The sequence below is a fragment of the Macrosteles quadrilineatus genome, unplaced genomic scaffold, assembly GCF_028750875.1.
Source record: "Macrosteles quadrilineatus isolate MER2022 unplaced genomic scaffold, UCM_ALF_1.0 Scaffold_2__2_contigs__length_208266976, whole genome shotgun sequence".
In the NCBI taxonomy this organism is placed as follows: domain Eukaryota; kingdom Metazoa; phylum Arthropoda; class Insecta; order Hemiptera; family Cicadellidae; genus Macrosteles; species Macrosteles quadrilineatus.
In genome coordinates, this window is record NW_026542595.1 from 30,838,306 (window position 1) to 30,862,728 (window position 24,423).

Genomic DNA, 24,423 nt, shown 5'->3' on the forward strand with positions numbered 1-24,423 from the left:
TTCTTAACATTACTACGTCTTCCTTTTCTCCTTTTTCCTCCACCAAAAGCTGTTTTTCCTTTCATTGCTGCCGCTACTGCTAACGCTGCTGCTTTCTCTCCAATACTACTATCACTTGCTTTTACACGTTGCCAAGCTTTCTCAGCAAGTATTTTGTCTGCTACTGATCGGTCTTTTAAATTACCAAATTTTGAATACGCTATATCGTGTTCTTTACAAGCTTGATCGAGCTTATTTATTCCCGGATCTCCTCTAGCAAGGCGTTTTTTTAATTTTGTTCCAGGACCACAGTACTGATAACCACCAATTAAATGCAATTCCACAGGCAGTAAATCAATCGCTTTGTTGACTAATGCTCCAACTGGTTTAGTCAATATAGAAAGTGCCGTCGATGTTATTCCCCTTCCTCTCTTGAAGGTCTCTCGATTGCGAATGGCACGGTTGTTGTATAACATTTGTTTTTATAGTAAAATCACAAATGAAGAGTGCACTCTATAAATATGTTTCAAGGAATGACTAATAAATAGTTTTTCCTTTTAATTTATACGATTTGTTTAATAAACACTGGTAATTGTATATGAAAGCTCCTTACGCAAACAATACAGTGTAGTAACACAACAAATACTTCTTTGTAATTTTAATAAATATATAGCATTTATTAGTATTAATCAATTATCCCTCGATTGCGCAGTTCATCAACCAAAGCTACCCATTCGTTTTCTAAACCTGAATGACCAGCTTCAATAGCTTCACGTATCAATTTCATTCTATCGATTAATTTGTTTGCATTGTTGTAATATATTACGTTAGTGTTGGAGCAGTCTTTAAATAGTCCTTCTCCAGAATAAGTTGATATATCATCTTTCCTTTTTCTCTTATGAATTGTATCAATGTCGATTGATGAGATTGCCCTTCTTTTAACTCTTCTGACTTGTGACGGGAATAGTTCTGATATGATAGTTGTGTATTTAACAGATTGGTTTCTATGTATTGGTAAATTTGAGTTGTAACCTTTTCTATGAAGGTTTGTTTTAGCACAAATGTTTTTAAATAAAACTAAATCTTTTTTATTATATTTACCAGGCTTGTTTTTAAATATAAGTTCGAATAAACCAGGTGTCCCCTTATATTTTTTGTTTCCTACGTGTATAACATCATTTTCATCAATGTCTAGCTTACTATTTCCAATCATTAGCCCGTTGTCTTCAAGTCTAGCACCATAAACATGGTATTTTCTGTTAGCATTTGTAGAATGTAACATTTTTAATAAGTACTTCCTTCCAAGCACAGATTTTGAAGTTATATCTTCTCCCAATTTACTTATTTCAGATGGATTAATATCCGCATTCTTAATACTTTCATATTCTTGAGGAATTTCCAAAGTTTTGTCCCCTTCTCTGGAATCTTGATCTGATTCATCAGTCTCCTCAGCGTCCTCAAATTCTTCTGAATCTTCGTAGTCATTATAGGTCGTTAATGGTTCTAAACCATCTTGTACTTCTGATTTCGATACAGGTAGTAACATTTCACTATCTGTAGGTTGAATTGATTTAGAAAACGTGTGTGACAGGTCTTTTATGGGTTCAATAATAGGTTTAAATGTTGTTTCTAAATACCTATCTCTTTCACTTATACCCATTCTTAGAGCCCTGTTTTTTCTTCTAATGGAATCACTTAATGTTTTTATTTCCTTTACAAGCTTTTCTTGGCTACCCATGTTCTCATCATGAAATTCAATCTACTAATAGATAAAATGTGTTACTGCTGGTGCATTATAACGAACCTATCAAACCCTATTCGGTATCGCCCGTTTTTAATACTTTCATCCTTATCAATTACAACAAATCCATATTTTTCATCCCAAGCCTTACAACATATTTTTTTAAACATTTCAAATGACATATCAACACCAACATGGTCATTATATATATGTTTTAAATTCATCTCATCTTGTTTAAAAATTATAATTACATTTGCATTATCCCTTATTAATTGTTTTGGAATTTTGCTATATGTTTGACCAATATATATACAGTCTATACTGTTGTGTCTCCCCATGGAAAAATAGTTTCTTATCGTGTCATGGTTTTCACATGACACATCATCGAATATGAATACTGAATGAGGTTTAGCTTCACCAGGTTGTAGTATTTCACTGCTTGCATCGAATTTAAATAAAGATACCTCTTTAACGTCCGATATTATTTTATCTAGTAGCTGGTATTTAGGTTGAGCCAATGATTTGGAAAATATATACACATTATTAAACCGCAAACCATGTGGGTTTGTTAACAAGTTAAATACAACATTAGTTTTCCCACAATTGGACGGTCCACTTACTATAGACCTTACACTGTCTGGTAATAATTTACCATGTTTACCTTCTTTGAGTTTTACATTATCCACAGTTAAATTGTCTATATTTTCAATTTCAAAAGAATATCCATTGTGTATAATGTCCATGACATCACTCTGTGAAGGTTGTTTCATAAATGACGTTTTTTATATAATATTTTCTTTAGACACCCAAGAGTCTTCACTTTTATCAAAACCAAGCCAACGAACCAAAACCTTATCTTTTTTACGTTTTAAAACTTTTTCAACAAGGTAAATATTTCCTGTAGAAGATTTTAACATCTCATGACCATAAAAACCTCCATGTAAAATTTGGCCTTTATTGTCCTTCAAAATATATGTTTCTGGGTACGTTGGTTGCACTCTATAAACAGTGAAAACTTCGTTCGTCCAGTTAGGTAGGTATTTCTTACTAAATATCCCCTTATATTTACTTATACGGACTTTGTCACCTTCAACAAATTTATGTGGTAAAATCTTTTCAACCTTTGGACGTGTGCTTCTTTTAATGTTGTTCAAAACTTGTTCTGAATTATTTTCATTTACTTCACTTGGGGTCATACCTATCGTTCTGTGAAACCTATTGTTGTAGTTGTTCAACAATTTTCCAAGAATATCAATCCACACGTAAGAACCTCTATTTGAAAATTCCTTAAACAAATCTCCTTTTATCGTTCTATTAAATCTTTCGATAATTGCGGCCTTTTTTTCAGATTTTGTTGAATAATGATTTATATTATATTTTTTCATTAACACTGAAAAGTCCTTATTGAAATATTCTTTTCCATCGTCAGTTTGCAAATGTTTGATAACGTTATTATCCCTCTGGATAACAGTCTCCATAGCCTTGGTCACACTTTTTCCGGTTTTATCCTTCAAAGGCATGGCATCAGCAACTTTTGTGAAGCAGTTTATCACGGTCAGTATATATTTAAATCCCTTGTTAAATTTACTGTAAGGTATCATTTCAATTAGATCTGCTTGGTATAAGTCATTAATTCCTTTTAGAACTGTATTCCTCCTTGGAAAGTTTTTCCTTGCAGGTTTATGAATTTCAGATACAATTTGCCATTTAGAAACCATATTCAATCATAACATCCGTCGTACGGCTCAGTCGGAGTAATGGATATCTCTGATATTTATCAATTATTTATATTGGTCAAGGTCATTTTAAAATGTGTAAAAAAGAGGGGGGGGGAATAAACCCCCCCCCTCTTCTTTACGGGGAGGATATTGGGACAGAGAAATGTGATATATAGGATAAGCTAAGAAACAGCTTGGATTTATTAGGTTAATTAGTTACGATTGAATAATGTCCAAAAGGAAGTGTGTCAATACCATTTTCCAGTATGTATCTTTTGTTATCATTGGATGTTATTGCAATCTTCTCTTGCACAATCGTATATAGTCTATGGTTGAAGCTTCTAATGGTTTTGAAAGTTGCAATATGAACTTGGTTTTCAAATAAACACTTTTTAAAATGTTCAAACTTGAGTTTCTTCTTCAAATATGAACTTTTAATTCCTTTCGCCTTTTTTATTACACCAATATCGCTTTTGGTGCTTTCAGTGTATAATTTTAATGAGTATAGTTTTGACATTAGTGCTACTACTTCTTCTAATGGGATTCCGTTTGTTTCGTCTTTAAATTTTCCTAACACCTTTTTGTGTTTACCATTGTCATAGTTAGGGTGATCTACCGGGTAGTCGGAAAAGTCGAAATCGTCTTTATACATAAATGTTCGTATATCTTCATACATATCATGAGTTTTGATCCAATAAAGATATGCGTCGGTATCCATATATATAATTCCAATATTGTCTCTTCCGTAAAATGAAACCATCTTGTTATAATGAAAGTCGTACATGTGTGTTTTTGAAATGTCAAGTATACACATACCAACATACATAGGTCTATCCATTTTAATAGTAGTTTTGTCCATTGACACACAAACAAGATTTTCATTTATGATAATAGATGATTTAAAATTTGGTTGTCTTACAAGTTTTTCTACCTTTTTGGGATCCGACACTAACTTAACATTTTTATGTTTTCTTTTATTTTCTAGGGTCTTTCCAAATATTGCATTATTCATCAGCTTAAAAAAGTCTTTTTGGAAAGCCGATGATGCTGCAGCTCTTCTTTTTGTGTTTGAGTCAATGTATGTTTTTAACCAACATGATTGATTAAACTGTAAAACACGGTGAACCTTTTTTAATTTTAGACCAAGTTCGATGGCTTGTTGGACAACCCAAAAATGGGCAACATAGCGTTCCTTGTCGTTAAGCGTCATCATCAGCTTAGGATGTTTTCCGTCTGGTGGTATTTCAGATTTAGCTAATAGAGGTAAATCATAGTGATGATCATGAAGTGTGGATGGGTATTCAAAATCACACTCCATTATGAATCCGGTGTCTCCATTTTTTGGGATACTTGTTACATCACCTAATAATATTGGATCAATCCATTGAAAATTACCATATGGAAGTGGGTTTGACATTGCCCACCCATATAAGTTATTGGCGTCAAAATACCCTAAATAAACTGATGGGTCCTCCTTCTTGAAGTTTGGAATGTGTTTATTATTTGCTTTGACATGCCTTGTTACACTCTGGGTAAGTCCCCCACGGATACTAGATTCAATCATAAGCACCATATCAATGTCTGTTAACAGCTGTAATGTACATTTTGTTTCTTTTAACATAGCTTGCCAAGCTAATCCAGGCGAGGTGTATGAATGTAGAGGGTCTAATCCATAGGCCGCTATACAGGTGTTACGGAATTCCTCCATTATATCACAAAGAAGTGTTACATCTAACTTCACATAAAAGTCACTATACTCGCCTAAGGTGTTCATGTTTAACTCACTCCATACCTGACAAGCATGTTGATAGTCTTCAGGGTCAATATTAGAATCATTTAAGTGGCTGTAAAATGCCTCAATGGGTGGTAGTGAGGTCTCGTTAAATCTTTCAGGATTATCAATATAATCATAAGGGTACACTCCTTTACGAAGAACCAAATCCATGTGATCAGATGCGACAATCTTTTGAGTTTCAATAAAATGTTCTCTTTGCAAATTAGCTGTCAATTTCTCTAAACTAGAAGCCATGAATCTGAAAGAGTCTACAAACCTTAATTTTATTTTACCCACTTTTTTCGAAAAACTAATAAATTTCTCCGTACTTGTAGCTAAAACATCAATCGCCCCTTTGTCTCTACCTAATTCAGGAATTATGAAATGAGAGTCATATCCACTTAAATTGTGGAACACTATTGGGATAAACTTTGGTAATTTAAAATTAATGTTACAACTGTTGCAAGCAGGGCCTTTGTAAAAACCAGTCAGGTGATCATGATCCCGAACACGCCTGTTGTCTTCTGTAAAACTACAGTCACAAAGGTAACATCTATCCGCACTTTCATGGAATGTCAATTCATCATGTGTAAGATTAATCATTGGAACTACATAACTATACAGTTTTTCCACCTTATTAGCTATATCATAAAGGTTATCTACAAATGACTTAGCAGCATTTTCACCGCGATATACAAGTGGTTGGGTTGTTAACCCGTACTGACGTAAATGATCTTCATCCAAAGTTGATTTAAGCATTAAACAAAAGCTGTTTGGTTCATGAAATTGAATTTTTTTAATTTTGCTTTGATCACACTCATCTAAAACTAAAGGAACTAACGATGACTCAAAGTCTGCATATATAACAATTGGTATTCGATATTGTTGAGCCGTTTTGTTGAATTTAATAAAAGCTCTATTAGGGTGAGGTAATTTAACCCTTACTTCGTCCTTACTATTGCAGAGACGTTGGTGGTCAAGTAACCATTCCTTACCCCCCAAATGAAATGGTTTGGCAGCGTAGCAAAAACACCGTTTGCAAATGGTGAGACTCATCTTCCTTTTGGATAACTGTCTTGATAAAAGTGCGTAAAAGTTTTTTATGTAAACATAATGTGAGATTTTACCATTTGTAAGAAGTAAAAGATCTGTATGGTCTCTACGTTCATGAGATGTAATCTGAATAGGAAACACATTATTAGACTCATCCAATCCATACACATTAACGGATGAATTAAGATTTTGTTTTTCGAATTTCTTGATATCTTTTAAAGACACTGGGTAAACCAAACCTGTAAAATTATATTTATGAGCCACTTCACTATAATAACGGCTTGGTCTATAGGCGTGCCTGTCTTCAACAAACTTTGCTAAAACAGCATACTTAAAACACTCATTGTCTTCATTTTGAACATTTATGCAAGTTCTTGTATTAGCAATCTTTTTGGGCAGTGGGATGAAACTACTACCTCTATCACCATACCCATGTTTATGTACACGTATATCTAAGCTGTCTACGCTTAACAAAGACCACCCAGATCCTCTTCCTTCATGTTCAGATATTTTAACAACAATTTCTTCCAAGCAACTGTCGACTTCAGCCTCCAGATCAGTGGTTACCATGATGGATTTATTTCGTGTTATAAACCCCCGAGGGGACACCTCATTTTGTACATTTGTAAATCTAGTGTCCAAGAGCAAGCCAAATTTGATAAAATTAAGTCTGGTTAGTTCCTGTTGTAGTGTTTTTATGATAAGGGGTTTAGCTTTTAAAATAAAATCTGACAAATCATAATTTGTATTAGAAATTTTGAAATGGTTTACTATGGCTTTAGGAAATGCTTGGGCTAATATTTCTACTGATAATTGTTGGTTTGGTGGTGCATACTGTATAACTGTTGGTCTGTTCTGTTGTAAGAAGGGGTCTTCAATCAAATCTTCATATTCCATAGGTGTTGAAGATTCATTAGACATATGTAAGAGTTCATTATGAATATTGAGGAGAAATTCATCCTCAAAAGACTCATGACAATTTTCACATTGATACATTTTTGTAGTTTAAGACACTACTAAGGAAACTAGCTACATTACACACTGCATGGTTGTGTTCATAGGAATGATATCAGTTGCGTGCGTGACTTATATATATAACACAGTGTATAACCCCCCACTCCATTTATTCAATAAGGGGGGGGGGATTAGACCCCGACCCTTTCCACCAATGGCATAAGTATTTTATGGTGGTGGTGGGGGTCGTGGGCGGGATTTTATAATAACGCAGGAAGCAGCATTATAGCTTACATATTCGCAATGCCTCCTACAGACCACACGAACCTTACTGGAGTAGAGCCTCGAATCTGGGAGACTGATTTTGATGAAGCACAAAATGAAAGTGATACAGAAAACGACGAGGACTTGCAAGAGATGCTAGAGGAAGAACAACTGGACGAGGATGTGAACAACGAACAAGGTCAACCCACACCGAACAATGAATTTCATTCGGACTACTGTGAAACACCAAAGATTCCAGTTCAAGCAGATGAAGTTGAAAATGGAGAAAATAAACTTTGTCGAGTATTACAGTTTTGTGGCAATGTTCGAAGAAGATTATCCTTTAGTTCAGAGAGTGAATCAGAAAATATGTAGCTTTTTACCCTTTTTTTAAAAACTCTTCAGTTTAACCTTGACCTAATTGTTGGACACAGTTAATCAAGCTAATAGCATCAATACATATTACATCTTAGCAATTTTTAAGTCATGGTAACGTAGCAGAACAAACTATTTGCAATGTTAAAAATATAAAATTCTGGTATATTTATTTCTATTCTTGCTACAAAACGAATGTAGACAACGTATTATGGCTACTAATAATTTATATATTCATTGGCTATGTCTAATAAAATTCAACACTACTTAAGTATAAATTTGACAACAACTAAAAAGTTTTGTGGTAATTTTCGAAGAAGTTTATCCTTTAGTTCAGAGAGTGAATCAGAAGATATGTATCTGATTTTATTATTTTTTTAAAACTCTTCAGTTTAACCTTGACCTAATTGTTGGACAAAGTTATTAAGCTAATAAAATTTCCGCAACTGTATTGATCATAAAAACGATACATCTTTACGTCTTAGTAATTTGCAATATTAAAAATGGATCAGTAGGGGTTTTAATAAGAAAAACCAAACATAGAAACTTCTATCATATTTATTTCCATACTAAAAATCGAATGGTTACAAAGTATTATGGTTGCTAACCATTTATATGTTTGTTTTCTATGTCTTGTAAAGTTCAACACTACTTAAGTATAAAATGTACAACTACTATTCAAGTAAACCTGTTAACAAAGATGAAATGTAAAGGAATCAACCTTAAACAGTTAATGCAAATAAATTTTGTGTTTGTATGCCTAGATGCCTTTGAGGATTATGAAAATATATTGAGTTATATCATAAAGTGTTACACTTAATTTATACACAATGGCAATGAAGATCTTTTTGCAAAACACGAGATAAACATAATATATCTTTTAAATGTCCTTAGAATAGTTAATTTTACAATATAGAAAAATGTTGATGTAATATTGGACAACTTGAACAATCAATATGTTTTCTAAAATAACTTTATCAAAATATTATACATGAAACTTTGCGAACACATTGTTAGGATATAACAAATTTGTTTCTAATGTTTTATGAATAAATTAGATGGAAATCTCTGATTAAAATAATCTATTTCTAAAATCTCAAGGTCACTCTTTAAATGCAAAAATTGGGAACGCATTTGTTAGGCTATAACAAATGCGTTCCCAATTTTTGCATACTAAAGGAGAATTTAGAGGATAATTAAGATCAATTTGAAACTAAACCAATTTATAATGTTACAGATGCCCATCCCGAAGACCGATCACGAATTATGTAGTATCGGTGGGTTGTATTCGGGATGGTCATGCCTCTGGGTAATTTAAGTCGGAACCTGTCATTTCCTTCTCTTAAAATGACTTCACCGTTTGGTGTCATCAAAAGAATTTCGAATTTACGATTTTTGGGTAGCCTATCAATTCTGGTTTTTTAGCTTGAATTTGTGGTGGACGACAGGGTCGAGCAAAGCCTGACGTTCGTGGTTGGCTAGGCAAAATCTTGTCTATCACAACAACACGTGAGGTGCTCGGTGTTGGATCAGATGTACAAGATTTTTCCTGAGCCTGGCTTTTGACGATTATTGATGGTCTTTCAAATGACTGAGGATTGGTAGCGACAGGTTTGCTGCTAATAATTTTAGGTTGAGTGGGTACCATCCTGCTTTTCCCCTTAGTGTGGAGGCTGCACACATTAGCATCAGAAAAGCAGGACTTTTCACAACGCTCACCTTTTTTCACCCCTTTTTGGAAAATATAAGAACATTGTGGCTTGGGCTTAAATGCAGCTCGTCTTTTGGCCATGAGTTTTACCAATTTTTCAGAAGGGTTTGAATGGGGGGGAAGGGATTCTTTTGAGGATTCAGTTTTAGTAAAGAGTTTTCTAACAACGGTGGGTGCAGCAGGGAGGGATTTGGGTGGGGGGTTTGGAATGGTAATTTCAGGAGAATCTATGTCAGGCATTTGGTTCGAGGAGGAATTTAAATTAGGAAGAGTTAGGCTATGTGGTTGAGGTTTTGGAGATGGCTTACGTTTGGGAGTGGATGGCTTTTCTGGAGATTTAATAGGAGATAGCAAGGAGAGAATTATGGGAGAGAGAAGCATGGATAGAGGGGACTTAATTGTTTGATTTTTGGGCGATGACGTAGAAGAAGAGGACGAGGACGATGAAGAAGACGAGGAAGATGATGACGAAGAAGAAGAAGAGGAAGACGATGAATCAGACCGTTTCTTCGACGAAGTGTTACCAGAAGAAGGTTTCTTCAATCTATCTTCAAACAAAGCAGAAGAAGATCCTGGCTGCGAAAGAGTCTTGGCGGCAAGGGAAGATTGAGTTGATATTGTAGTTGTTTTCTTTGCATCGTCAGACAAAGCAGATGAAGAGGATCCCGGCTGCGACAGAGTCTTGCCTGGCTGCGAAAGAGTCTTGGCGGCAGATGAAGAGGATCCCGGCTGCGACAGAGTCTTGTTGACCAGGGTTTCAGAAGGAGTTGATGATTTCATCTTCTTAATACCTCCAGTCAACGCCTCCTGAAGTTTAGATCTCTTCATGCCTGCCACTGGCTTCATTGGCTTGGTAGTCTTTCTTAAGCAGGGGTCCATGGCTTTTCTGCAGGCTGGCAACAGAATGATGTTATTAACCAATATGCTCTCTCATTTATACCCACCCTAAGTGGTGGGGGATATAGATAGACAGAGTGGGGGAAGATATGAGTGTGGTAAAGAGGTGGGGGAATAAGTACATCTAAAAGGAGGAGTTGCATGTGGGCAGAGAAACTATTTTAAAGATAAAGTTTCAAACAACCAATAATACAAGTAGGTCAAGGTCATTAGTTATTTAAAAAAAACATGCAAAGATTCAAACCACTAACACCAAGTCACAACTACTAAAGCAAATTATCTAGCAAGAAAGACTAAACAGTACATGCATGAAGAACTTTTAGACATATAACATAGGCAAGGGCTTGAAAGGAGCAGCTTGGGTTTACCATTGCTGTATGTTAAGGAAGGGTAGAAATGCGACTTGGTTTGACCACTGTCGCATGTTCAGGAAGGATTTAAATACAACTTGGTTTTACCACTGTTGTATGTAAAGGATGGATAGAAATGCAACTTGGTTTGACCACTGTCGCATGTTCAGGAAGGATTTAAATACAACTTGGTTTTACCACTGTTGTATGTAAAGGAAGGATAGAAATGCAACTTGGTTTGACCACTGTCGCATGTTCAGGAAGGATTTAAATACAACTTGGTTTTACCACTGTTGTATGTAAAGGATGGATAGAAATGCAACTTGGTTTGACCACTGTCGCATGTTCAGGAAGGATTTAAATACAACTTGGTTTTACCACTGTTGTATGTAAAGGATGGATAGAAATGCAACTTGGTTTGACCACTGTCGCATGTTCAGGAAGGATTTAAATACAACTTGGTTTTACCACTGTTGTATGTAAAGGATGGATAGAAATGCAACTTGGTTTGACCACTGTCGCATGTTCAGGAAGGATTTAAATACAACTTGGTTTTACCACTGTTGTATGTAAAGGATGGATAGAAATGCAACTTGGTTTGACCACTGTCGCATGTTCAGGAAGGATTTAAATACAACTTGGTTTTACCACTGTTGTATGTAAAGGATGGATAGAAATGCAACTTGGTTTGACCACTGTCGCATGTTCAGGAAGGATTTAAATACAACTTGGTTTTACCACTGTTGTATGTAAAGGATGGATAGAAATGCAACTTGGTTTGACCACTGTCGCATGTTCAGGAAACGCAAATGATTAAGGAAGGATAGACAAAGATTCATTCAAACCCTAGATAGACAAGGGTTTGAAAGGAGACAGAACATGATGTGTACCGTGCGAGTACACAAGATGTAGTGAGGTTTGAAAGAGATTCAACTAGTTTTGTGCGCTCTGGTGGGGGGTTGGACTAAGTGGAGGCGTGGTCTACTCAGCCAATCACAGGACAGGTAGCGTAGTGGAGGCGTGGTCTACCCACCCAATCAAAGGATATGAGGTGTAGTGGGGGACTAGCAAGAGCAGCCATTAATTATTAATATTTATTTTGATATTAATATTATTTGAAAGATAGCGGAATAGCCGTTTTAATAATCCAAAACAAGATACGTGATTTTATAATGCTTTTGGAGATGCAAATTACAATTTAAAATATATTTTTTGGCTTAAGAATGTTCAATAATACAAGAAACAATATTAGTTGGGTCTCAAGAACGAGATATGAAGTAAATTAAATTATTAACCGAGCTAAGTAAAATAAACACATAACAATCGTAGCATTTTACAAATACTATTAACTAAAATATATTTAGTTGTACATGTATTTTTTAAGGAAAGATTACAAAGAGATAGAAACCATCTGAACTATGCGTAAACTAAGATTTTTCAAATAATTACCTGTAGTAAATCAGGAATACTCCGTGTTTCAAGTAAAGCTGCGTTAGTTAACTCTAGAAGAAAAAAAACACATTAAGCAATTAAGTATTAGAACCATTTTATATGTTTATTTTGAGAAGAACAAATCATATGTTAAGAAAATCGTATAAAAAACAACCAATTTAATCGAGCTATATTTTAATAAAGTCAGCAACTGACTATGAGAAGTACCTTGATTAATATTATAATTTAAGAGCGTAACAAAAAGTGAAACAATTCATGTACGTGAGAAAGCAATTTGAGATAAAAGAACAAAGAATAATTTAATATAAATACTATTAACTAAAATATATTTAGTTGTACATGTATTTTTTAAGGAAAGATTACAAAGAGATAGAAACCATCTGAACTATGCGTAAACTAAGATTTTTCAAATAATTACCTGTAGTAAATCAGGAATACTCCGTGTTTCAAGTAAAGCTGCGTTAGTTAACTCTAGAAGAAAAAAAAAACACATTAAGCAATTAAGTATTAGAACCATTTTATATGTTTATTTTGAGAAGAACAAGTCATATGTTAAGAAAATCTTATAAAAAACAACCAATTTAATCGAGCTATATTTTAATAAAGTCGGCAACTGACTATGAGAAGTACCTTGATTAATATTATAATTTAAGAGCGTAACAAAAAGTGAGTCAATTCATGTACGTGAGAAAGCAATTTGAGATAAAAGAACAAAGAATAATTTAATATAAAAATTGTTAAGTAAAATATATAGTTTTCTATTATGATTATTAGAATGTGAAGAAATTTTTACGTATGTCAATAAAGCAATCCTCAATAAAAAACAAAGTATAATTTTAGGCAATCACATTTTACCTTTTATAATCCAAACAAGTTAATAATTAATGTATTAGAGTCATATTTAGATATCTCGTTTTGTGAAGAACAATTTATACGTTTATACATTGTTAGTTAAGGAAATCGGTAACCATTTTTTCAATCTTAAAAATGTTTAGTTATTCAGTTTAATCAGTCCATATTTTAACAAATACAAAAACAACAAAAGGTAATTAATATTATCATTAGGACTACAACAAAATATGAGGTGAACTTGAATAAACATACATTTATTTTGGCAAGGACAATGTACATTATAAGATATTTTTTTATCCTAAATCATTTATTTTTTATTATAATATAATGATTTGAGGTAAATGATATAGTTTTTTGTTTGTATATATCACAAGAAAGATTATTTGCGGTTTACATAACATCTGTTACAAAATGTGAGACATTAAATACGTATAGTGATTTAGCGATATTGGAATACCAATTTTCTTAAAAACATAAAACCATTGACTATACACAGAATAGACTTCCCAAGTAATGTAAAAATTTGAAGCAAAAAAGAAACGTAGTGCAATCTGTTAAGTGATAAATCAATCAGCTGTTTGCTATGTACTGCATTAGTTTTAATTAATAGTCAACAAAATACACTAGTAAACTCTAGTGAGATTGGCCTCAAATTTTTATATCACGTGAAAAGACTAAAAACTCACTGCCAATACCTAAACTATTTCTAATCGAAAGCCGTTTTATTCTGTAGAAAATTATTATAAAATAGGCGGTAAAAATGGTTGTAACGTATATTGTTGTATTCATACAGCAAAAGAATTTTTGAGTTAAGATAAGTGGTTTGTATGTGCAGATTTACCGAAATATTTATTTATAGTCTTGTAAAGTTTTCATATAATTAGGATTATATTTGAAAGATAAGTTAGTTTCGTTTTTATATTATGAGAAAGGTTGTATTTAAATGATTAGACAAAATAGTGGTAGGATCTTTTATACAAATAGTTGAGCTAATTTAAGTAATGATTAAGGAGTGAGCTTCTTATAAATAAATAGTAAAAGCTAATATATATTAGGATACTATATGTATATGACAAGAAAAATTAATTACCTGTATATTTAGGGTATATTCCACAAATCACAATGGGACGACGTGTATCACAAACTGGAAACACTTAAACTTAAAATACAACAGGGAAATATAATTAAAACTCTGGAAATTACAAAATGTGACAGGATAAAATTGCTTGACACAAAGCAGTACGCAATACGAATGAAGCGTGTCTAGTTTGCGCGACAAACAACAATCTTGAACACAATGCAGAAACAATAATAGGTTAACTTACCTCCTACATAGATAAAATAATCCATTAACAAAAAGCCGTAACACCGCTAAGCGTAATCAGTGACGCTAGAAAAAGTAAAGCAATAACAGTTAATCACATGTCGGTCCCCCGCGAGAACGAGTAGGCCTAGTTATTTATAGGCACACACATGCGAACACTCACATCTGTTGTCGTTCCGTGAGAATCATCTCTCGGAAGATTGAAACGTCTCTGTGCAAACATTTAGAATTTCTGTAAACACTATATAAGTGTTAACAGAGTAAACTACAGATCATTTGACTCTTATCTACCGTCAGGAAAACATGTCTGCAAGAAATTCAGCTCCTATTCAAGACCCCAAAATATCTTCAACATCGAATATCTCAAATAATAATATTCAAGAACAAAACACTCAAGAACAAAACGCAGTAGACGTAACTATGTCACCGATACAGAACTCACAAGTATCTAGTACCTCGTACTTTCTCCGCCCAGAGTTCGAAGATTATATGAGACAGCTAGTTGATGGATAGTTAAATGGAACAATACATATTTTTACAATCCAGTACATGGTATATTTGAAACATTAAAGCTGAACATTTAAAAAAACACATTCAGACAACCTTGACCTAATAACAATACCAACCAATCCACAACATACATCGCCAGAGTCGCTGCGTAATTCACGCTGCTCCACAATCACAAAATACTTACCAATTACCTAATTATGACGTCACGGGATCACCCCCGTGTTTGGCTACTACTCCCATAACATTTACTATACATATTACAATATATTATGCTAACATAACAAATAAGTTTCAAATAATGTAATTATGTTTCAATCATGCCTTGATAATATTAACATTTCGCTCCTCGTCGGTCGTTAAAAATAATGACTATTCCGGTTCTAGATTACAAAAATCAGACTCGCAGTGTGCTGACAACCTCTTTATTTTGCTGACATATGCAGGGACGGCGCTGTTAAAATAATCCTTGCCAACAAATATTTCTGTAGTTTTTACTCGTATACATGAGATTTAATTAAAGACCATTACGTTATTATAAATCCGTAAACTAAACTTTAACTAAGCTATGGTTTCCGTACCTGTTCAATTCAGTCTATAAAAAATAATAATTTCACAGTTAAATTTAAGTACGTATACAAATAAACTTTGAACTTTGTTGGTCGTTTATATAAACTAAGTCTTAATGATAACTTAGTGATATAGTATTAATAGCATCAATCAACAAGAGGAACAATTTGCCAGATCGACAAAATCAGAGTTAACTGCTAGTCGGCAAGCTCGTTTTCTGTTCTAATACATGTACAGTTTGTTTTGTGTATGGTAGTGTAAAGTACCATTGCTACATAAATATATGAGAACATTATTATTATTTAAAATGTATGTTCAAATGAATCTTTTGTAAAAACTAATTTATATTCAGTAGGTATGAAACGAATACTGAATGAAAATAGGGTTAAAATTAAAAACTCATTTTGCCTAAACCTCCGTTTACTATATAATTTTCCTCCAGACCTTAAATATTAATATATAATTAACTCCCAACATGTAATACTAACTGTTTACAGGAATCATGCGTACATGACATGTTCATTATTTACTTTACAATATGTAGAATCCTAAGCATTAGCAGTGCGTTGCAAGCTTTCTACCAACAAAATGTTAATTAGCCAAACTCTCACATGTGAGCTTAAACTCATCCTCAAATGTCATCAAAAAGTGATTAGATGTGACGTCAGCTTTACGGGTTGTCATCGGACTAATTATAAAGTGTGTAAATATTGTAATATTGTTTTCTGTGTAAAATTAATAATGATATTAATTTAAAAAAATGTATTTTGAAAGATAATTAATACTGTCTAAATAATCTTTATGTAAAGTGTAAATAATCAGCTTAAAACAGTTTGGAAATTACTAACAATACGTTTAATAGTAATATATTTATATACAAAATTCCTAATAGATTTAGTTGGATTATCAAATGTTAATATACTTTAAACATTCATATTGAACCAGCAAAATCAAAATGGTACCGAACCTTTATTTACAAGACTGAACTTACTTTTTTAAACTTATCTCGAAGTTATTTCTTTTGGATATAGCCGTCTATGCTCATTGGGCATGGACAAAAGATAATTTATTGAATCTTTAATTAATTGTTCATATAGCACAAAAATCAGGCAGTCTCAGCAACAATGATATTCAAGGCACATAACTCCATTTTATAATCATATAATTTTACACTCAGACTTAATCTCAGAATGAAATTCTAAGTGGTAATTAAAATACAATTACTCCATACTGTTAAGTACATTTTAACATTAGTTTTTTCATATAATTTTTTATACGAAAAACATGTCTGCTAAACTCAAATTGCCAGAGATCAATTAATTTGGTAATATAGGTTTGGTCATCAACGTCTTGGATTTCAACAAAGCAGTTCTCTGGACGTAGCTTGCGTACAACAATAAAGTACTTATATATCTAAGTACGTTCACGTTATGCTCTGAGAGCTTTCAAAGACGTCGTAGTATCATTTATACGCTACTTATACATTACAACACACCATACTGATGACAATTAATTAGAGTTACAAAGCCAATTATGAATGTACAAAAACCGTTGAACGAACAGTTAATTTTCTCAAGTCTCTGTAAACTTAAGTTGTAAAACGCTTCTATGTACTTAATTGGTTTTAAGCTTATTCATAATGGTTTGAATAGGAATTAAAATGGAAAAATTTATGGTTTGATGGTAAAATGGAAAACATTATTTTTACCCAACAAAATCCCGTTTACATAATTATGCCGAACCAGCATTATTAGCTAACTCGTTCGATTAAACGTGGATTTACACGTTTTTACCGAATTTGTTCAACGTCTGACCATTTATACTTGAGTTATTGTCCAACGGACACACCCGCACATTTATGTACATGAATTTGAACAGATGGTGTTTTTGCGTATGAGGACATCAAACCGAAAATTAAATAGGTCTGGGTCAAGGTTTTAACATGAGATCTCCGGTAATCGATTATTCCCTATATGTGGAATCTGCCTTAGATTGTTAAACTGACCAAATTTAATTTTAGTTGTATCACACAAATGGATATATTGGATTAAATTAATGTTTAGAAGAACATTCTTAATAAAGAACAAGTTGTTAGAAGGCTTATTGAAGGTTATGGAAATGAGCAAAGAGTATTGATTTTTCCACCAGTGTGGGGCAATTGAAGCTTGAAAGTCCAGAACAATTATTGCTCTAATGAACGCTGAACATGCATCTACTTGCGGCTGGCGGGCTTTCTGGTTTGTTCTGTTGTGGTGTTAGAACAAACAAGCGATATTGCATTTCAAGCGTTACACAAGCTATAAATGGCAACAGCACTTTTTTACTATGCAGTTAAAAAAGTATAATCGTGGACTAATATACCGAAGTATACAAAGTTATTCAATAACTTGTTGCTTGTTTCATGTCTCTCACAATAACAGTTCATTCTCAGTTTTATCCCTTTACCTTCCAAATGTCCTGTAGTATCCGGATGGAAACAGGTGCCTGGCTGAGTAGTTTAGTAGTAAGAGGATCGGACTCTGTTCTAACTACCAAGGTACTGTATCTGAGTCAAACTACCAATAGCTTTGTGTGATATGTGGTAATACCATGCTAACTCTAAACATGTGTTTTAGCTGTATTGTTACGAATCTAGAATATACACATATTAGAACTTCTAGGTGAGAAGACATTTTACGTGTACAAAATCTAAAAATATCTTATAATATTGTAAATTGTAAATATTAGGATATCACAAAAGTTGAACTGTTCCGAATTAAATCAACTATTGATTGTAATATAACTGAACTGTAATCATAGCTAAAACAGTTACTCGAATATCATAGCTAAACGCAACGTACCTATATCAGTATAAATATAATTTTGTACTAAGGTTCCGTTCCTTTCCCAGCGAGGATATTCCGAGATTTACCATTGCTCGAAGTCTGGCCTAATCCTTACTCAAAAACGGTGACATTAGTATTCTGTATATAGTAATCCAGGATTATACCAATATCGTGAACAATTAGTTGATAACTCATGTTTACTGAACATACCAAGTTTACTGTTCAGATCTAAATAAATACTCTTATTAATTATTTGTGTCTAAAGGAAATATGTAAACCACGATTATTAGAGCAGACCGCGCCTTTCTAATGGCAACCATTTTAATTACATTTTTTTATTGAAATGCAGACAAATTAAATTAAAACTCCGAAAAACCCGTAGTCATTGGTATATATTAATACTGTAGGATATTTTTCAGTTACAAAAAGTTTCTGTATAAAATAAAAAAAATTAAACATATAAATATGTTTACATATTACATATAAAACATGTAATATATATATGTAAAATTTAAAAAAAAGTTGTATTGTAGGCTACTATAAATTAAACAAAAGCTTTGCTAACTGTTATACAGCTCAAGGGTCAAAGCCGTTAATCATTAACTTTTCTAGTAGCTTTGTTATTTAGTAATATTAAGAAATCTCAGAGCATTAAGAGGGTTTAGGGCATACCATTCAATGCTCTACTGAGAACCACCCATGGTTAGTATGTATTTTAAAATACAAGTATGTGTAGTAGAACAAGGAGAAATTCCTAGTATTCTTCAAGACAGTAGCACAATCAGGACCGAGGAAAGTAATAGCCAGCAAGCATGCAACTTGCTCAGTTCTGGATAATTATCATCAAGCCTTCTAGTTATAGATCGAGTTTAAATTACATAACACAAGCTATACTTGACTTATGCCTCAGTTGTATTTTAACTTAACCAGTGAGGTTAGCTAAAATTACTTTGTACCAGTCGACTATGTCGATAACGGATAAGAATTGCGATGAATAATTTTAAATGTCAGACTTTCTTCAATCGTCTTTGTTCTATAAAGAGGATATGGTTTAGAAAAGTTGAATGTGGTGCTGTTTTGTACAACAAGGAATGATAAACATTATTATTCTTGCTAGGGTACTTGCAAATACCTGTAGAGTGTAATAAGGTAAATTTAAGATTAAGTTGTATTAACGAATTTGGCACTAATATTCAACGAAATATTTAATCAAAAAGTAGTCAATAAATTATTGTATTTTTTAGATACTCTTACGCCAAGTCTTGACCAATAGCATGTCTGCCTCGCGTGCTTTGGGCGTAACGATAAGTCACTCCTCAGGACCAAACCTCAACAACCACATTCATCAAAGGGGGGAATTGGGAATTTACTTACATATCAGTATGCCAAATGGATAAGCACGCTTGTGTGTTTATGCACAGTGTGTAAATCAAAAGGGCGTAAAATGTATTGAAATTCATTGGTGAAGAAGCACATGAGCTTAAATGCAGTTGAGCAAATATTTGCAAAAACCTAATTGGATTAAAACTGTTAGGTTAAGTTATTTGTTTCTTTTAAAATCCACAAAACTAGAATTATTTATTAGGTTTGTTTTTTTATCATGTCATTTATTTTGTATAAAATATTGTAATTCCATAGTATATACATAATAGGAATATAATAAATATAAATATAATAGACAAAAATTACTGTGTTTGTTATAGATGACAAGTGACAGGAGCTATCCAACTTATCAGTAGGTAACGGAATGGTATAACATTAACATAATCATTTAAATACAATTTAACCACATACAAAATATTAAGATTATTATGATGAGAATTCAATCTCGAATATCAAAGTCAAACTTAAGTAAAATATACTTTCTAAAACCCTATTACCATACTGTATACGCAAACGCCGTGGGATCGCATGTTATAAAATACCCCCGCCGCAGCAAACCTGCCGACTAAGCGAATTTCCATTTGTCTGAATTGTTAAATATATTTTAATAACATTAGGTTTAACGAGTACCTAGGTTTGCTGCTACAAGGAAACTAATAAAGTGTGTTTTTGAGTAAAATATTGATAGCTTAGTACAAAATAAATAAATTTGCCAAGTTTGATCAAAATATATCCATAAACAAGCAAACTACAACATTTGACAATATTCTCCATAAGAATAACATGGGAATTTTAAATTTACAATTTTTTTAATTTTCTCCGTTACTAATAATCGAACAAAAATACTTTTATATACTAAATTATTTGTTTTTTTAAGCTCTTTAAAAAGGTCTAAAGAGAAATCGGGAAATTTTGTGTTTTGAGGGTCAAAAGTGAGAAAAACCAACTTTTACCCCATAAAACCCCCCAAAAAGCCCCATTCCCATGGTCCGATCGTGCTGGTTCGCGAACTCATTCAAGTTTATCCCGCTTTACACCTTTAAACCAAATTTCATCAAAATCGGACAAAAATTACTCAAGTTATCGCGTTCACGGACGTATATATATATATATATATATATATATATAAGTCTATATATATATATATACATATATAAAAATTTGAACGAATGGTGTTTTTGGCCTCTGGGGACATCAAAATGAAAAAGTAAATCGGTCCAGGGTCTAGGTCTTACCGTGCCACCTACGGTAATAGCTACTTCCCTATAGGGAAATTCGCTAATAAATCAAACTATTTTCTATTGTGGGATTTGGTTACATTACAATTTGAAAAAGGCAATACTGGCAAACTAAACCACCCTATACACGGCAGTTTCCTTCTTTAAAAACATGCAAAAAACACAGTATTGGACCTAAGGGAACATATCAATGGAAGATTGAAATTTATTGTTGTGTCCTCAAATAAACTTTGTCTGTAAAACCTTTATGACAAGTGGGAAATATTTTCAAACTGTTGATTTAGTCGTTGAACTTAACCTTGGGATGAGGCCAAGTACTTATCAAGAGGGCTTAATGTCAAGCATACGTAAGTAATTTGTCGTGTATTTTTTGTTGCTTCACGTAGGCCTACTAAACATACCAAAGTTTATAGTTGTCTAGTCAGTATCTGACACAATCCTTGTTAACCAGATGAATGATGTAGTTTATATTCAATACCAAGGCTGTGGCGTGCATTTTCGGAACACGGCACGTCGGCACGATAACTCAGGCTTCAGCTCGGTCTTTCCGTACAACGTCTATGACGTTTTGATTACAAATAATACATACTTAATTTTGCGTGCAAATTAAACTACACATAGATTAAATATAAACAGGAAAGACTGTATCGACTAAACCAGTAGTTAAGTAATTTTATCAATTAAATTAACGTCAAGTTTTAGTTAGCTTTAAAGCATGTAGTTTTAATCTCGTGAATACTAGTACATTTATGAAATGTAACAGGTTATAAAATGATCAGTTAATTTTTTCAACCTTACACACTTATTACTTTACCACGTTGTTACCAAACTGTTAAACGACTACTACTAGCAGCTACATTGAACAAAAAGCAGCGAAGAAACTAATGTAGAAAATCCATAATACCCTGATATATATATATTATATTATATTATATATCTTTTATACTTTAACTAATACTTGAAGATTAAAAATAATACTCTTTAATCTGCATGTAGTATTCAAGTCTATATACTGTACAGTACACAAGAAATACTTCAACAACTAGTCCAGTTATTTGCGATTTCAACTAAGTATATTTATAGTAAAATAATTAATACATGTAACATCACGTACTAATTTTGTTGATACTTATTAGGTTTTTTTTAATATCAACCATAAGGTATATAAACTTAACTAACGGAGTAAAATCTATAGTGCTCCTTTATTTCTTTGACATCTTAATAATACTTTATGTTTTTAGCGCTTTTGTTTATATTTAAAGTAACGTTTTTTATACATCCGGATATAGACTTGAAATAAATCTACGCTAGTTAAGCTTATATCCTCTATAAGATATAAGAATATAAGTTCACCACTATTGAGTGTTGGTTTGTGAGAATTAAATTTCATAGACTTATAAACAATCTAAATTAGTCTTACTGTGTTTCTTCCAGACTAATAATGTCAATACATCAATTAATAGTCAATCAACAGTTAAATGATATTTTTTTAGCTGATATATCTGCAGCTTTAGGCAGCATCAACAACAAAACAGACGGCTTAGTAATTCCATACTATAAATAGCTAACCTTGACTGGTCGAAGCTATTTATTTATTCCAACGGGAAACCCATTACATTGATACATTACAAAGAAATAACAATAAAAATCAAGGCAAGATGTGATACAAATACTACAAATAATCAACAACAACAGCAGCAACGTATTAATACAATAAGTCTAAATTCAACAGCGAAAAATGTGTATTGATGAGACTCGCGGATAACAAATAACTATGGTGATAGGGTGGTAACTATGCTGCTGACGGGGCTGCTGCAGTCTTAAGAACTACTTGATGTTGCAAATGCAAGTGGTCCTTTATAGAATTAGATAAACTACGATTCTAAACATCTAGTTTTCGCAAGTCCAATAATGTTCATATAATATTGTATGTCCCATTTATGTAAAGAAACAAACTGGAACAGTTATCTTTAATTTTAACTTTTAACTTCCTTTTAGTGAATTTCCCTTTAGGAAAGAGGCTACAGTAGGCGGTACGGAAAGACCTAGACCCGAGACATATTTACTGTTAAATTTTGACAGTGTCAAAAAAGACTCCTTGTTAAATTTCGTTTATAAATACATAATGCTGATCAAGAAGTTATTTATATTTGTCGAAATACATGTCCGTGAACGTGATAACTCGAGTAAATGTGTAATTTGGTGCCATTTTTATAAGGTTTTATAAAACTAGAGCTAGATAAACATTATTCAGTTAATGAACCAACAAGATCAGGTGACAAGCACGCATGTTATGGGGGCTTTACTTTTTCGACAACTTTTACCTTGTATTTTTATCATTAAAACATAGAAATTATATAGAACATAGAATTTATATTACAGCCATCATGAAGAGCCTACAAAACATTTATGTTACTCCTATGTTATTCCCTTGGAAAGAAAACCTTTATAGTTTGCTTGTTCACACATCAATTTTGATGAAGTTTGGAAATTTTTTCTTACCAGCTACTGAATTTAGATTAATCACTATTTTATACCTCTTGACAGCAAACCCATAGACCCGTTGAATTTAATGTTATTTAAAAAAAGGAACAAATAAGACTTGTTAATGGAAATATAAAAAAAATCTATTCAGACAAATTTAAATTAACTTAGTCTGCGGGTTTGCTGCGGTGGGGGTATTTACTATAAAACCTGCCTCGTAGTATTTTTGTCGATTAATTGACCATGACATGTCAACACTAACCACTTTAAAAACCATTATTTTTAACTGATTCGATGATGAGCACATATTTTATACAAAGGTTATTTTACCAAGTTTAAGTATTAGTGTTACTGAATATTCCATAAAATGCATATAGATTATTCAAACTGTATGTAGTTTATGATAATATCAACGATTAACTTACTAAAGTTATAGTTTTTAAATACATTATGGTCAAGAGTTAGGCAGTGCAGAAGTAGGTTATTGGTGGGGAGGCAAATCCTATGTCCACCTCGTGTAGGATGTCAAAGCTGACCACACCGCTCATCTCTCTATATTCACTTCTCAAATCTTGATACAGCAATATCTTAATATGCTGCAATTCCAGAGTGGAAAATCACTTTGGAAATCACTGTCGAAGAACGAAAACATAATGCTAATTGCTTTATCAGTAAATTACAACATTAACATTACAAGGCATAAATACTATGTTTTATCCCCAGTTTTATGGTTTAAACGCCAAATTCGTCTTTTTTTATTGGAAAAGTGGTATTATAAACACAGTTTTGGGAAATATCTACCACATTTAAAAGTTTTTCTTTTCTCTTTCAACGATACGATACGTTGATAAAATCATTTACACGTTGATTAAATAGTAAATATTCTTACGAATATTGGACTTTATAGAAGTTGGTAGAAAGGAAAAACATCTGCTTAGAACTGGCAGCTGGCTACTTTAGACTATCAAATGT

At 32.7% G+C, this 24,423-nt stretch overlaps 2 protein-coding genes across 2 annotated transcripts in view; both read right to left on the bottom strand.

Moving 5' to 3' along the window:
• Positions 1-24,423, bottom strand: part of LOC128987560 (acid sphingomyelinase-like phosphodiesterase 3b) — a 61,336-nt gene that overhangs the window by 24,420 nt on the left and 12,493 nt on the right. The window lies entirely within an intron of this gene.
• LOC128984041 (uncharacterized protein DDB_G0271670-like) lies at positions 9,228-12,320 on the bottom strand. The gene is made up of 2 exons (XM_054403325.1): positions 12,266-12,320; positions 9,228-10,462 (listed from the first exon to the last, which is right to left on the bottom strand). Exon 2 carries the CDS (start codon positions 10,446-10,448, stop codon positions 9,228-9,230), a length of 1,221 nt encoding a protein of 406 aa, XP_054259300.1. The 5' UTR covers positions 10,449-10,462; positions 12,266-12,320.

What these genes read in the sequence shown, in the direction of transcription:
- LOC128984041 (XM_054403325.1), bottom strand. Translation starts at nt 10,448, where the DNA reads ATGGACCCCTGCTTAAGAAAGACTACCAAGCCAATGAAGCCAGTGGCA.